At 43.4% G+C, this 12,999-nt stretch overlaps 1 protein-coding gene and 1 long non-coding RNA gene across 5 annotated transcripts in view; one reads left to right on the plus strand and one right to left on the minus strand.

Moving 5' to 3' along the window:
• The window catches only part of LOC147340806 (uncharacterized), a 53,598-nt gene extending 51,119 nt beyond the window's left edge, over positions 1–2,479 (minus strand). Inside the window, exon 1 of the long non-coding RNA XR_015158451.1 lies at positions 2,218–2,479. This is a non-coding gene — a long non-coding RNA (uncharacterized LOC147340806). The remainder of the gene's footprint in view (positions 1–2,217) is intronic.
• Positions 2,480–2,584: 105 nt separating this feature from the next.
• The window catches only part of AMMECR1 (AMMECR nuclear protein 1), a 114,605-nt gene continuing 104,190 nt past the window's right edge, over positions 2,585–12,999 (plus strand). For 3 of the 4 annotated variants that reach the window (XR_015158439.1, XR_015158440.1, XM_086386589.1), the window contains exon 1: positions 2,595–3,124. Coding sequence is in view for 2 of the 4 variants with exons in the window: in XM_086386589.1 (XP_086242715.1) it covers positions 2,652–3,124 (473 nt within the window). In the remaining 2 variants the exon portion in view is untranslated. Of the gene's footprint in view, positions 3,125–12,999 lie in introns of all 4 variants that reach the window. The other variant, XM_086386590.1, reaches the window with a different exon arrangement.

The raw sequence follows: 12,999 nt of genomic DNA on the forward strand, positions 1-12,999 counted from the left end.
AAACACTCTAACGGTACTGGTTGTTGTGAAGCAGTAAAAAAAAAAAAAAAGAAAGAAAGAAAGAAAATCTGCTTTCTCTTCTGCAACACAGACAAATTAATACATTTTTTAAAAACTACACCAGTGGTTGACAACAAATTGTTATTTTCCCTCAAACAGGAGGATAGTTCTAACAGCAATGATGAGGTTTGAGAGGATGTGATCACATATCACAAACCAGTTAAACCATCTCTTTCGCCTTTAGGTTGCATCTAACTATCCTAGACAATTGATCTGTCTGTTTCATAAAATCTCTCTTTTAGGAGAGTCTTCATCTTTCCTTCTTAACATATTTCAGTGTTTTCTAATCTTTCCATAAAAACGATGTTCTTGTTTTTATTTAACCTCCAGTCCACCTACTGTAGCTTAATGTCACCATCTTTTATCCGTCTCTAGCCTTTTATCCTACACAAGTACTGAGAGGCAGTGTAGCACAACAGCATGGTTTTTGGAGTCAGACATGTTCACATTAAAATCCATCACTTTATAGGTGTGTGATGTTGGGCAAGTTACTACTGAGGTTCAATTTCCTCATCTGTAAATGAGCAACCTCTTCAACCTCATGTGAAGATCAAATGACATAATATATTATTTGTAGGGTTATGGGGTAAGATGATGGAGAAGGCAATGGCACCCCACTCCAGTACTCTTGCCTGGAAAATCCCATGGACGGAGGAGCCTGGAAGGCTGCAGTCCATGGGGTCACCTAGGGTCGGACACGACTGAGCGACTTCACTTTCACTTTTCATTTTCATGCATTGGAGAGGGAAATGGCAGCCCACTCCAGTGTTCTTGCCTGGAGAATCCCAGGGATGGCGGAGCCTGGTGGGCTGCCGTCTCTGAGGTCGCACAGAGTCGGACACAACTGAAGCGACTTAGCAGCAGCAGCAGCAGGGGTAAGATGAGGCATGGCATTTGGCACCCAAAAAGTGCTCAATAAATAGTAGTTATTTATCTGATTAGGTGCACAGATCTGACTCAATTCATAAACTTTTAGAGTGGGGAAGAATAGTTCCTGGATTTCAACACAAGTCCCCTGGTAGCTCAGTGGTAAAGAATCTGCCTGCCAATGCAGGAGACACAAGAGATGTGGGTTTGATCCCTGGGTCGGAAAGATCCCCTGGAGAAGGGAATGGCAACCCATTCCAGTATTCTTGCCTGGGAAATCCCAAGGACAGAGGAGCCTGGTGGGCTACAGTTCACGGGGTTACAGAAGAATTGGACATCACTTAGTGACTAAATAATAACAGTGTCATAAACATACTAGACACAGAGGCTCAAAATTTGTTGACTTATTTTTCCCCTGGAGTGAAATGAACAGCCCTCACCTATCTGCAAGATATCACATATTTAGCTCAAAGGTGACAAAATCAATCAATCCTCTGATGCCTCCAAATATGCAGATAGATACCTCACTTTGTCTAGATGTTTTGGCAAGGCATAGACACAACACAAAAAGCTTAGACTTTGTTTCTATGAGGTTTCGTTTCTATGAATATTTTACATTTGATTATTGTCTTGGGCGCCCAGAATGGGAGTGACTCAATCAAACGCCTCCTCATCCATCCAAGCATTCTTTGAGAAAATTTTAAAAGAATACTAACAACTCATCATATACCTGAACAAAATCTTTCAACTTGTGACTAAGTATACTACCTGCCCTGTTTATCTGTAAGATCTGTGCTAACTACAGATATATTTCTAATCTGCTTTGTTCCCAAGCCAATCCCCTCTCCCAATAACCCACCAGTGCAAGTTCCAGACCACAATGAACATTTGTGAACCAGTGAGGTGTTGGTTAGGATTTTATTTTTTGCTTTTAAAGGTCTTTACGAGGCTAGGAAGGAAAGTTGAGGAACACGCATGGGGATATATAGAGTCGATTGGGCTGGAATGTCTGTCAATAAGGACAGAGTGTGTCTCTTTTACCATAATCTTGGAAAAAAGATTATATGCGTGTTCAGATGGAGTCACTGCAGTATGGCCCGTTCCCCGACTGATTCATAAGGGGCGATCTCAGGTGTGGAGTTCCAAGCACCTGCTTGATCACACTCCGGCAGTTCAGAACCTAGCGTATTTGAGGCCGGTGGCTCAGGTTCCATTTAATTTGGCTCAGGTGTCACTAACACTATGTGCAGTGCCCGTCACTGAGTCGTACTTTGGGACTTGGATACTTACTTCGGACTTTCTTGTTTCTCCCCGCTTCCTTCCCATTAGTTTCCCTTTCGCTCCTCCGTCTCCGGGGTGCCCACTTCCTCCCTTTGCTCCCATTCTCCGCTTTCTTCTCTTTCCTTCCTACTGGGCTTCCCGTCTCTCATCCTCGTAGGGCCGCGGGGCTCGAGGCTGAGGCTCGGCTCCGAGGAGGAGGAGGCGCGAGGCCGGCGGGACAGGCGAGAGGTGCCGAGCCGCGAAAGCGCGGGGCGCGCGCCGGGGCGGGGGCGCGCGCGGGCTGGCCGCGTGGCCGGGCGGCCGGACCAGGGAGCGGCGCGCGCGCGCGTGGCCCGCGAGCCCCTGGCGCGCCCCCGGCGGCCGGGGCCGCAGCGTGCTCGCCCCCGCCGCCAGCTCGCCTCACTTATGGGTCGGAAGCGCTGCGTGGGGGAGACCGTTCCAAGATGGCGGCGGGTTGCTGCGGGGTGAAGAAGCAGAAACTGTCCAGTTCGCCCCCCTCTGGCTCGGGTGGCGGTGGTGGCGCCTCCTCCTCCTCCCACTGCAGTGGAGAGAGCCAGTGCCGAGCAGGGGAGCTGGGACTAGGAGGCGCCGGTACGCGGCTCAACGGGCTAGGAGGTCTAGCCGGAGGAGGTAGCGGCAGCGGCTGTACCCTCTCTCCCCCCCAGGGCTGCGGCGGCGGCGGCGGGGGGATTTCCTTGTCGCCCCCTCCGAGCTGCGGAGTGGGGACCCTACTTTCTACCCCGGCCGCCGCCACCTCTCCCTCGCCCTCCTTGTCGTCCGCCTCCTCGTCCTCATCGCCCGGCTCCCGGAAGATGGTGGTGTCAGCGGAGATGTGCTGCTTTTGCTTCGATGTGCTCTACTGTCACCTGTACGGATACCAGCAGCCCCGGACCCCCCGGTTCACCAACGAGCCCTAGTGAGTACCGTGCCCTCCGCCGCCCTCTCCCTTGCGCTCGGGATGGGGCTCAGAGTTGAGGCAAAGTACGAGTCCGCCTCCCCGCCGGCCGCTGCCCCTGCCCCTCTGGCTGCCCCGGGTCCCTGGAGCCACTCTCCCTGAGTAAGGGCACCCCGCACTTTCTGCCCTCTGAGGCAAGCGCCCCACACTTGGAGAGGGGTGCTGCTGCGAGAGATGGCTCGCTGACTCCCAGAGGTGTTCGCTTTCTCTTTGAGATAACTTCGAGGAGTTTTGACCCTCTCCTTCGCCACCCCGGCTCCCCATCTCCCGGGTTTGGGAGCTCTGGGTCCCTCACGGTGTTGACCTCTCCTGTATTGGGTTTCCTTGACCCCCAGTGGAAGTCCCGCCGGTGTTCCCGCCCCGCGTACCATGCACATGGAGCGTTACTATCCCATTGCAACGTAAAAAATAGCAACTATCCAACTTCTGTTCTGCCAGTGATGGAACTTAGCTCCGGAGCCTATGAGCTTACCCATCTTTTTCCTTCGGGTTTCCTTGTGTCCTGGGGAGGGAAGAGGTTTTTTGTCAAAACACATGTTCCCTTAGGACCTATTTTTACCCGAACTTACCCATTAAAATGTGTTTCTAGTGAAGCGCACCGCCGGCTCTCTCACATTTAAAGAGTGAGATTTTTTTTTTTTTAATTCCACCGTCTGGGTAATAGCTCATTCAAAGAGAGCTGTCCCCATAGAGCCACTGTCAATTTGTACATTACGCGTGCACTCGCTTTTGTGTCGATTTCACTTTTAAGAAACCCATGTTAGGTTTGACGATTCGGGAACTATTTAAACAGCAAGTGTGTAGGAATTTTATGGTTTCCTCCGGTTTTGTACTTTTATTTTACCCTTCAAATGTGTGGTTGAAATTGTTTAGAATAAAACTGTTACAGCTAAAAGCCAGGTTAATTCTAATCCCTGTCCATTTGGATGTGTGGGAGATAGGGCATGTGTTGTTTTTTTAATGTGTACACTTGAGTGTAAACTGACTTTTTGAGTTAAATGCTCAAGACAGAATGTAAAGCCCAAGGAAGGGCAGAATGACAAAAAGGGTGATTGTTTTACTTATGAGTACTTAGCATCAATGGGAAAAATAATAGAGAAAAATTTCAGTGAAACTTATACTGAAAAGCATCAACCCTTTTTCTGGCTAAGACAAGTGCCCCTTGTCCCCATACCGTAAGTACCTAAATTGATGTTCTTTTAAAACTGCTTCTTTTCATTTTGTGAGATTAGGGGATTAACTGCGACTGGATAGTATAAACACTCTGCCTAGTCTAAAAATATTCATTTAATATGTAAAGTGGAAATTGCAATAAAGTATCCTGGAAATTGTAAATTCGTTTTGTTTTTCTTTGGCTTTGATACTTGAAATGTATTTCATTTTGTATTTTTGCCACTTTTCTGTGGCCTGTGCATTTTCTTTCAGACCTGGTCCCTCTTTGGGCATTGGTTCATAAGAAATGCGTGAAAGAGCAGAGACTGACACTTTGTCAAATTACATATCTTGATAACTTTCATAGTTTCAATTCTAAAAGCTTAAATCCTAAACCCACACCTGTACTTAGCCAATTTGCTTTTTGGTTAAGAAGTAGAATTCATTTTGAAAAAGACTGCCATGTAAAAAAAAGTCTATGAAATATTTATTAGGTTGAGTCACTTATTTGTGACTTTTCTGCCTTCTCTTGGATGTCTATGATGTATTAAAGCCAGTCCTGGGATGATACATACGTTGGCTCAGCAAAGTCATGGGACTGCAAAAATTCACTCCTGTTTAGTTATATGAGTTTGGCAAAGGCTGTTTTACTATTCACGCTCCATTGCTCCAAAGCATATGCGAACACGCTTTCAGGAGGTGCTATTTTCACACATTTTAAAGTGAGTTTGGGTTAACTGAATGACTGTAACAAGAATTTTAAAAGGAAAGTGAGCTTGACCAGCTCATACAGAAACTGCTTTTGAAAGTGTCATTTAAGAGTGGCTACTTTGCACACATATTTAAATATTATTTCTCTAATACCCCACCCACTGGATTTCTTTCTCTTGGAATTAAACAGAAAAAATAAGACACCCTTTGACCACTGTGGATATGTTGCGACAATGGTGAAAGAATAATAACTATTATCATTTAGCAGGCCTTGACTGTGTCATGTATTCCACCAAACAACAAATTTAGAAGAGACACTGAACATGAGCAAGAGGAGAATGGAAGTTCACTTAAGTGGCAAGAGGAGTGTATCTTTATTTTCTTTTATCTTAAAGTCATTTTGGAGGTGGACTGTGGAAAAATTTAGGAAAACTTCTTCAAAGCAGGGTTTGATCATGGGAGTAAAAGAACTAGAATCACTTGACAGTGCCTTAGTAACCAGCGCCTATTTTCTTTCTGTTTTACATATTTAATAGCATTGTGTACTTGTTAGTGTGGCTTGGTGCTGGGGGCCATAAGACATAAATAGATACATTGCTTCCCCCCCACAGTTATTAGTATCATGGTGTCATGAGCAGTGCTGTTTAGGTCCTGTCTCTGTCCACCGGAAGACTTGCTTTCAACAGTGGCACATCCTCCTATAGGAAAGCACACCGTTTTCATCCTTTCCCAGGATCTTTCTGCCAAAATGTCTGTCACTGGTGAAATCTGCCTTTTATGGGCTTAGAAGTTCTGGTTTCATCAGTGACCCTTCCACTCCAGTAGGTTATTAGAAATTTCCACGATCTATCAGTTTCAGGTTTGGCTGGGAGGATGTCACCATAGGAGCAGGCTGTATGGATACAGTGTATCTGCTGTTTCAACTGTATCAACACAACACTGTTGCTGCTGTTTCCTTGAGTACCTACCTCATTGCTAAGAAGTAGCCATAGCTGGGGCTTGGGAGGAGAATGGAAATCTGTTCAGTGGAGGAAAGGTAACATTTGTGTTCAGAGTGAGGAATGAATGACTGAATCCTTGGTCTCAGTTGTACAGCCACATGTGCCCACAGAACTAAGGTTCAAAACATGATTTAAAGAAAACACGACTTTAGGTGCATTTTACAACTCACAGAGCTTTGCATTTATGGATGGGAACGTTATAAGGGATCCACTGTGCCAGGTGTTGAGCCAGTTCTACTCCAGAACTGTCCTTCTCAACTTTGGCTGCACATTGGAATCACTGAAGAATTACTAAAAAGACAGATGCCTGGGTCCCAACCCCAGAGATTCTGATTTAATTGGTCTTGGATAGGGCCTGGGCATCAGGATTTTTAGAATCTCTCCAGGTAGCTGAGGCGGAGGACCAGTATGTTGTATTCGACTAGGCCTTTCTCCTGACATTGTGATTAATTTGATGTGGGGTGGTTCCTGGGTACTCGAATTTTATGAGCCTTCTGAGTGATTTTTGGTAAACAGCCGGTTTGGGAAAACACTTGCAGTGTGGTCTGCAGACACATCACCTGGAACTTGTTCAAAATGTAGGCTCACATACCCCAGCTCAGACCTGCCGAATTTGAATCTGCATTTTAACAAGTTTCCCCAGGTGACTCTTAGGCACATGGAAAAGTTTGGGGAGGTGTGGTTCTCAAACTTTACTTCATAAGCTCCTGTAGTGCTTGTTAAAACACAAATTGCTGGGCCCCATTCCCAGAGTTTCTGATTCAGTTGGTCTGGGGTGGGGCCGTGAATTTGCATTTCAACCAAGCTCCCTGGTGATGCTGCTGCTACAGTTCCCAGGACCACACGTTGAGCCCCGCTGGTTCCGACAGCAGAAGACCTGAATAAAGTACTTGAGCAACTGTAAGGGAATGGCACTTTTCACTGTCAGCTTCCAATATAAAACTTCCTGCTTCCATGCCAATATCCTTTATCATGTTCTTTCTAACTTACACCAGGGAGACTGAATGCTGCCAAGATACTAATAAGAGTCTGAGGTTCTTGGGATGGTTTCAGTCCGAGGTGAGATTGAGGGGAGGAAACCCTTAACTGGAAACCTGCTGTATGATTTTAGGTTTTTTTTCCCCAGAAATTGTTAAATGTGAGGAGCACATTTTAGGAATAAAAGCAGCTCAGATATGATATCTTTAAGTGAGTTTTATTGATTTTAGTAACTAAAGCCCCCTAAAAAAAATGCTTTGATGATTAGCTCACTAAATAACATGTTGTAATAAGATTTTAAAAGCTTTTTACTCACACTTATGCTTGCTGGATTGCATTTTAAGAATTTCCCTCATTAACAAAGAAACATAAAAGGATCCTGCTAAGGCACTGGGATTGCTCAGTCTTATATCTTTAATACTGTGTTGCATGTCACATCCCATGAACTTTTATTTTAATCTTCTTACCACCTTTGAAGTTAATGCAGTACTATATTTTGTATAAACCAGAGCACATAAAAGATACTTTACTATTAAACATCAATAAGTGTGTTTCCCCCCATTGCAGTGAACAACATGTATTTAAAAAAAATCAACTCTTGGACATGCAGATTTTCAGATACCCTCATCAGGTGTTTGAACAATTACCTTTTTCTTGTCTTGTCACAGTAGTCAAATTACTATTTGTTGGTGTGCTTGGGACGAATTGGGTTGCTGTAGGGAGATGAGAGGTAGGCACTTTGTTTCATTAGAACAGTAACAATCCTATCCCATGTTAGTAAGATGATTTGATAATACAGCTCAGGTCAAAATGATATTAAATCAGCATTTTAAGCACAGACTATTTCTGTTAAGTCCCTTTTGGATGAAGACTGACCAAAATAGCCAGAAGGTGTGTGTGTCTCCTAGATGATGCTACTAAGCCATTACAGATTTCCTTATCTATGCTAGCATAATGATCGTAATGTATAGTTCTTTTAAAATAATAGTCTGAAAAATTGTTGAGCATTTTGGGAGGTATTATATGGGTTGTTTTTCAACAAGGTCTATTTCCATTGGAAGGCAATCTGGTGTCCTATCTTATAGAAAAGAAAGCAGGGCATGCCCCCAGTTGTCATTTATGCTGTAAAAACCTTCGGTGACTGAAATGGTAGGATATAGAAATATAAATTACAAAATTATTTTTACATCCATGCATGAAGGTGTATGTAGGGCAAGGTATATTTAGTTACAAAGGAAAACTCGATGCTTATTTTACCTTCTCCCCCATATGGCCAAAGGGAGTGATAAGCTAGCTCATAATTTTTTGTGCTTATGAATTGTGTTTGTGCTGCATTCAGGTCCCAGTTAGTCGATAGCAACCGAGAAGGATCTCTAAGTCCAGTGGGAAGAAAGACCACTACTGAGAAAGAGAAAACTGCTCTGTTAGCCCACGCATATATTGTTTTTTTCTCTAAGTATGTGTTTCTCAGAAACAGACTAACATTCACATTGTTGTCTTTAAAAGATTGTACACTTTTTGAAATTGTGTTAAAACACTATATCCTATTATTGCAGTTTATTATAATTTTGAAGTCAGTTGTGTTTCCCATTAACAGACCATCTTTTTGAGAATGTATATGTGCGAAACACTAAAACTTGTGCAATGAAATTAGTCAGTTCCCTATTTCAATAGGCGTTTTTCTGTTCTCTCCATGTCACACATGCTTGCCTGTTTTAAAGCAGCACAATGACCAGGGCTCTTACATTTAAATTTTCTTAAATAGTCTTTTTACCCCCCCAACTTGTGTAATAATGTCTTTTTGATACTGTTCTGAATCAATTAAGCTAAGTGCATGAGGACCAGCAGTAAAACCCAGGGGCTGCCAAGAATGGACCTTCAGTGTGTAAGCTGTCTTTCCACAATCAGTAATTGGGCAGTTGCTCAGAAGACACTGGAGACAGTGTGGGAAGCCAGTGGTTGTGTAGGTGGGAAGAGTAGATTCCCAACAGTGAACTTATTTAGAGTTGAGCTTCTGTAGTTACAGTGTTGCTAAGAACAAAAATGAGCCACAGGCTTATGTAGCAGAAAGAAAAGTGCCCAAAGGAAAAAGTATGGTGTAATAATTTAGTTGGTTGGGTGGGGCATATTTTATGTTTGGTCCAACCATAAGTGGCATCTTTTCTATCAAGTGTGGGTGTATTTTCTACAGCTCTTAGTGTACCATACTTTCAAACTTGCTCACCTGTAAAAATGTTAGTGTTGAATAGCTGAGTGGAAATTATATGTCACTGGGGGAGGAAACCTGGTATTTTTTTTTCTTATTAGCATATACACTTGGCTGAGTTCCGTGGTTGGAAACTAGAGAAATAGAAGAATAGTTCTATCCTCACAGAGCTCACAGTGTCGTTTAAGATATGATACTTAACATGCTTGCAGAGCAATATATAGATGATTATAGGTGAATTAGACGCATGAAAAATGCGGTACATGAGCATGGTAATGACATGGGGTAAAGGAGTGGCCAAGAAGAAGGCTGTGGGGAGAGGACAACTTTTGAGCCAGGTTTTTAAATGGCAGAAGTACAGAGATTATTGGTAAGAGCCTGTGAACAGTAGATCTAGAAGTCTTACTTGGTTGTTCTCAAACCGGTTGCTGTCACCGCCACACCCCTTGCCACAGCACTTGGGGATTCCCAGCAGCTGTCTTCAGTCAGCAACTTAAACACTCAGCATTTGCCATACCACTCCCCTTGCTCTGGTCTCTAAGATCATAAAACTTCAAGGAAATGGAAAGTAGCCTTTTGGCTTGGGAACCCTCTGAGAATGCTGCATAAGAAATATTGGATCTGATTATAGTTTTTCATATTAGGAAGGGAACAGAATTTGTAGACGAGTCCTCTAGAATGTAGGATGAATTGGAAGAGGAGCCTAAAGGTAGGAGAGAACAGCTAGACTTAAGGTGATGAGGGCACAAGGAATGGACCCCAGGGACATAGTTTGTGAATCTAGGAAGGTTGGAAAATCAAGAAGTGGAAGGAGTTATCAGTGTATGCAGGGACTCGCACTCTAGGGCCAGGTTTTGTGTAGGAGTGGAAAGATTGCAGCTCACCTGCTTTTTGGCTTCCATCATTGGCTCTTCTTTTCTTGGCTCTGTGCCTAGCTATTCTTGTGCTCAGGAAAAGTTTGTTCAACAGCTCTGTTGGAATTGCTGTGAAATTTGATCTCAAGTGTAAGGACCTTCCTTCCACCTTTCACCTATTCCCAACTGTATCTAATTTGAGAGAAAGGAGTAGAAGACATGTTGGTTTGATTGAATTTGGATTGAGTATGAAGATAGCTGAGATAGCTTTTAGACAAGGACCTGAAATTAGGTGATTGCATGTGAGTAAAGAGGCATTATGGGGGGAAAATCTACCAAATTCCCATTGCTGGGGCAGGTGAATATAAGAGAGGCTTTGAACATAATTCAGAATTCATACATCTGAGGAACCAAGAGAATGGTGGTGCCACTAAAAAACATGGTGGGGGAGGGGAGCAGTTCAGTTGCTCAGTAGTGTCCGACTCTGTGACCCCGTGGACTGCAGCATGCCAGGCTTCCCTGTCGATCACCAACTCCTGGAGCTTGCTCAGACTCATGTCCATTGAGTTGGTGATGCCATCCAACCATCTCATTCTCTTTCGTCCCCTTCTCCTCCTGGCTTCAATCTTTCCCAGCATCAGGGTATTTGCCAGTGAGTCAGCTCTTTGCATCAGGTGGCCAAAGTATTGGAGCTTCAGCATCAGTCCTTCCAATGAATATTCAAGACTGATTTTCTTTAGGATAGACTGGTTTGATCTCCTTGCAGTCCAAGGGACTCTCAGGAGTCTTCTAGAAATAAATAATTGGTCAGGTGAAATCAGATTTTTAATATGTATATTTCAGGTGTTGGCAGTTATCAAATGTCATTTCTTTTTTAATTAACAGCCACAGAGCAGCAAAGAGCTATTGTGAGGATTTGGTTGGTCTCTTGGGATCTCTTCAACCTCCCTTTCTCCCCCTCTGCAGCTTTGAGCTGCTGAAATGGGTAGAGATCAGTGATAGTTTTCAGCTTTGTCAGTGGAAATACTGATAGAATGTTGGGTTTCCCTACTGTAGGTTTATATATTTTCTCAGTCTTCAGGCTTATCAGTTTGAAAGCAGTCAGTGATTTTTTAATTTCCTTATGTGTATATCATAGCATAACTTTCAACAAAATAGAGCCTTGTGGAGGACCATCTCAGGAACTTGTAATTTTAGGTCTTGGATGAAAGGAAATTTCTGAAGGATAGAAAGTACTATCTGGTACTAGATTCTAGGTCCTGTGTCCTCAAGCTTAGAAAGTAAAGAATCAAACTGGATCTGTTTTGCATCCTTGCTTATTGATCAAAGAGAGTTATTATCAATGGAAAGGATCAGCCATATTGGTTTGTGATCTTTGCAGTCTTCAGTGGATGGGCAAATGTGAAAAATTCTGCTTGAGTACAGGCCTACTAATTCTAGTTTTTAAAATAAGGTCTGTGATAGTCTTGATGATTCTTGCCTTTCCCCTATCTGTTTCATTTTACAGATAATCCACACTGTGACCCAAAGCCACATGCAATGCTGGGAGAGCACAGTTGACTGTATTATGCAATATCCTGCCGGAAGATGCTGACCAGCTCTCTAGTAATGGAAAGTAGTGAGATTGACCTAACTGCCTATGTAGCTCGCCTTGCCATTCCATAAACTTTCTGTAAGCATGTTACACACGATTCTAGTAACATATCTTATAGTGAGATCTTAGATTGCTGCAAGGTAGTGACACCAGATTCTCAGCTTTGCTTCAGGCACTGGTGGATCTTTGAGTCATTCTCATAGTATAGAATTTATGAAAAATCAGCTTTGGTGTTGTCAGCCTGAAGGCCACCGCACTGTGTCTGCCTCAAAGAAATGCTCCCGTGCTAGTCACGTTGATGTGCTTCTTCTCTGTGACATTAGTATTGCTTATGTAGCCTAAAAATCACATGGTTAAGTGTAGGTAGTTTGGGGTGCAAATAAGTTATATAACTGGTAAAACTTAGACTTCAAGCGCATACCTTATTGTAGTAAGACAAATACCCTCTGCGTCCTGATTTTGAACAGCAGTGAGGTAAGTGTTTAGATGATGGGTGCTTTTTTCACTTTTTTCAAAAAAAGATGGTAAATGGAAGACAGTGTTGCTGATTTATTCACTAAAGAAGAATTTAATGAAGTCTTCTGGCCTTTTTTCCATGTTAGATTATTGTTCTCAATACATTTTGTCAAATTCCCCATGATTAAAACAAACAAACTCTCATGCTTCTTTTGTATTAAGAACAAAATCTTCCCAATAGCTTGGCCAGGTACTTGAATTTGTGGAATAGCTCTTTGATGGTAGGAGTAGGGGGCCAGGCAGTCAGTGATTAAAAATTTTTGTTCAATTCATGGATCCATCTGCCCCACACCCTTGTCAATTCAATGCCCTCCCCCCACCCATGAGAACAAATGGGAATGATACTGCTTTCTATTTCTCTGACACTAATGAGGTGATACGTGATTTGTGGTATATTTCACTCCACAAACTGCTCTAACCATTGCCCTGTTCAGCAAGTTGTTTTGCAGAAATCCACCCTTTCACACTGAAAGCATGGCTCTGTGGAGAAAGAGAGTCACATAGAGCTGGAGGTAGGAGTAGAGGGCATGTGGGAATCAGGGAAGGAGAAAAAATAAGATTGTTGTCAAATGAGATGACACCTGGATTGAGGGCAGATAAAGGGACCGAGTGCCGAGTCTGGAGCAGGACTGCTACAAGAGGCGTATTTTACATGATACAAACCTAGGTGTTCCTCCTTTAGGACCAAGGGTTGGTGGCACTCTGGTTAGAAAGAAATGATGGCTACCAGCCACAGATGCATATCATGACGTTTAACAACATAAGAGAGCTTGTGTATGGCTCCCCCCGAGTGCTCCCTAGAGACCACATTGATAATCATTCAC

This window comes from Bos grunniens, chromosome X, assembly GCF_055505025.1.
Source record: "Bos grunniens cultivar Pamir isolate PY7600 chromosome X, Bosgru_T2T1.0, whole genome shotgun sequence".
In the NCBI taxonomy this organism is placed as follows: Eukaryota; Metazoa; Chordata; class Mammalia; order Artiodactyla; family Bovidae; genus Bos; species Bos grunniens.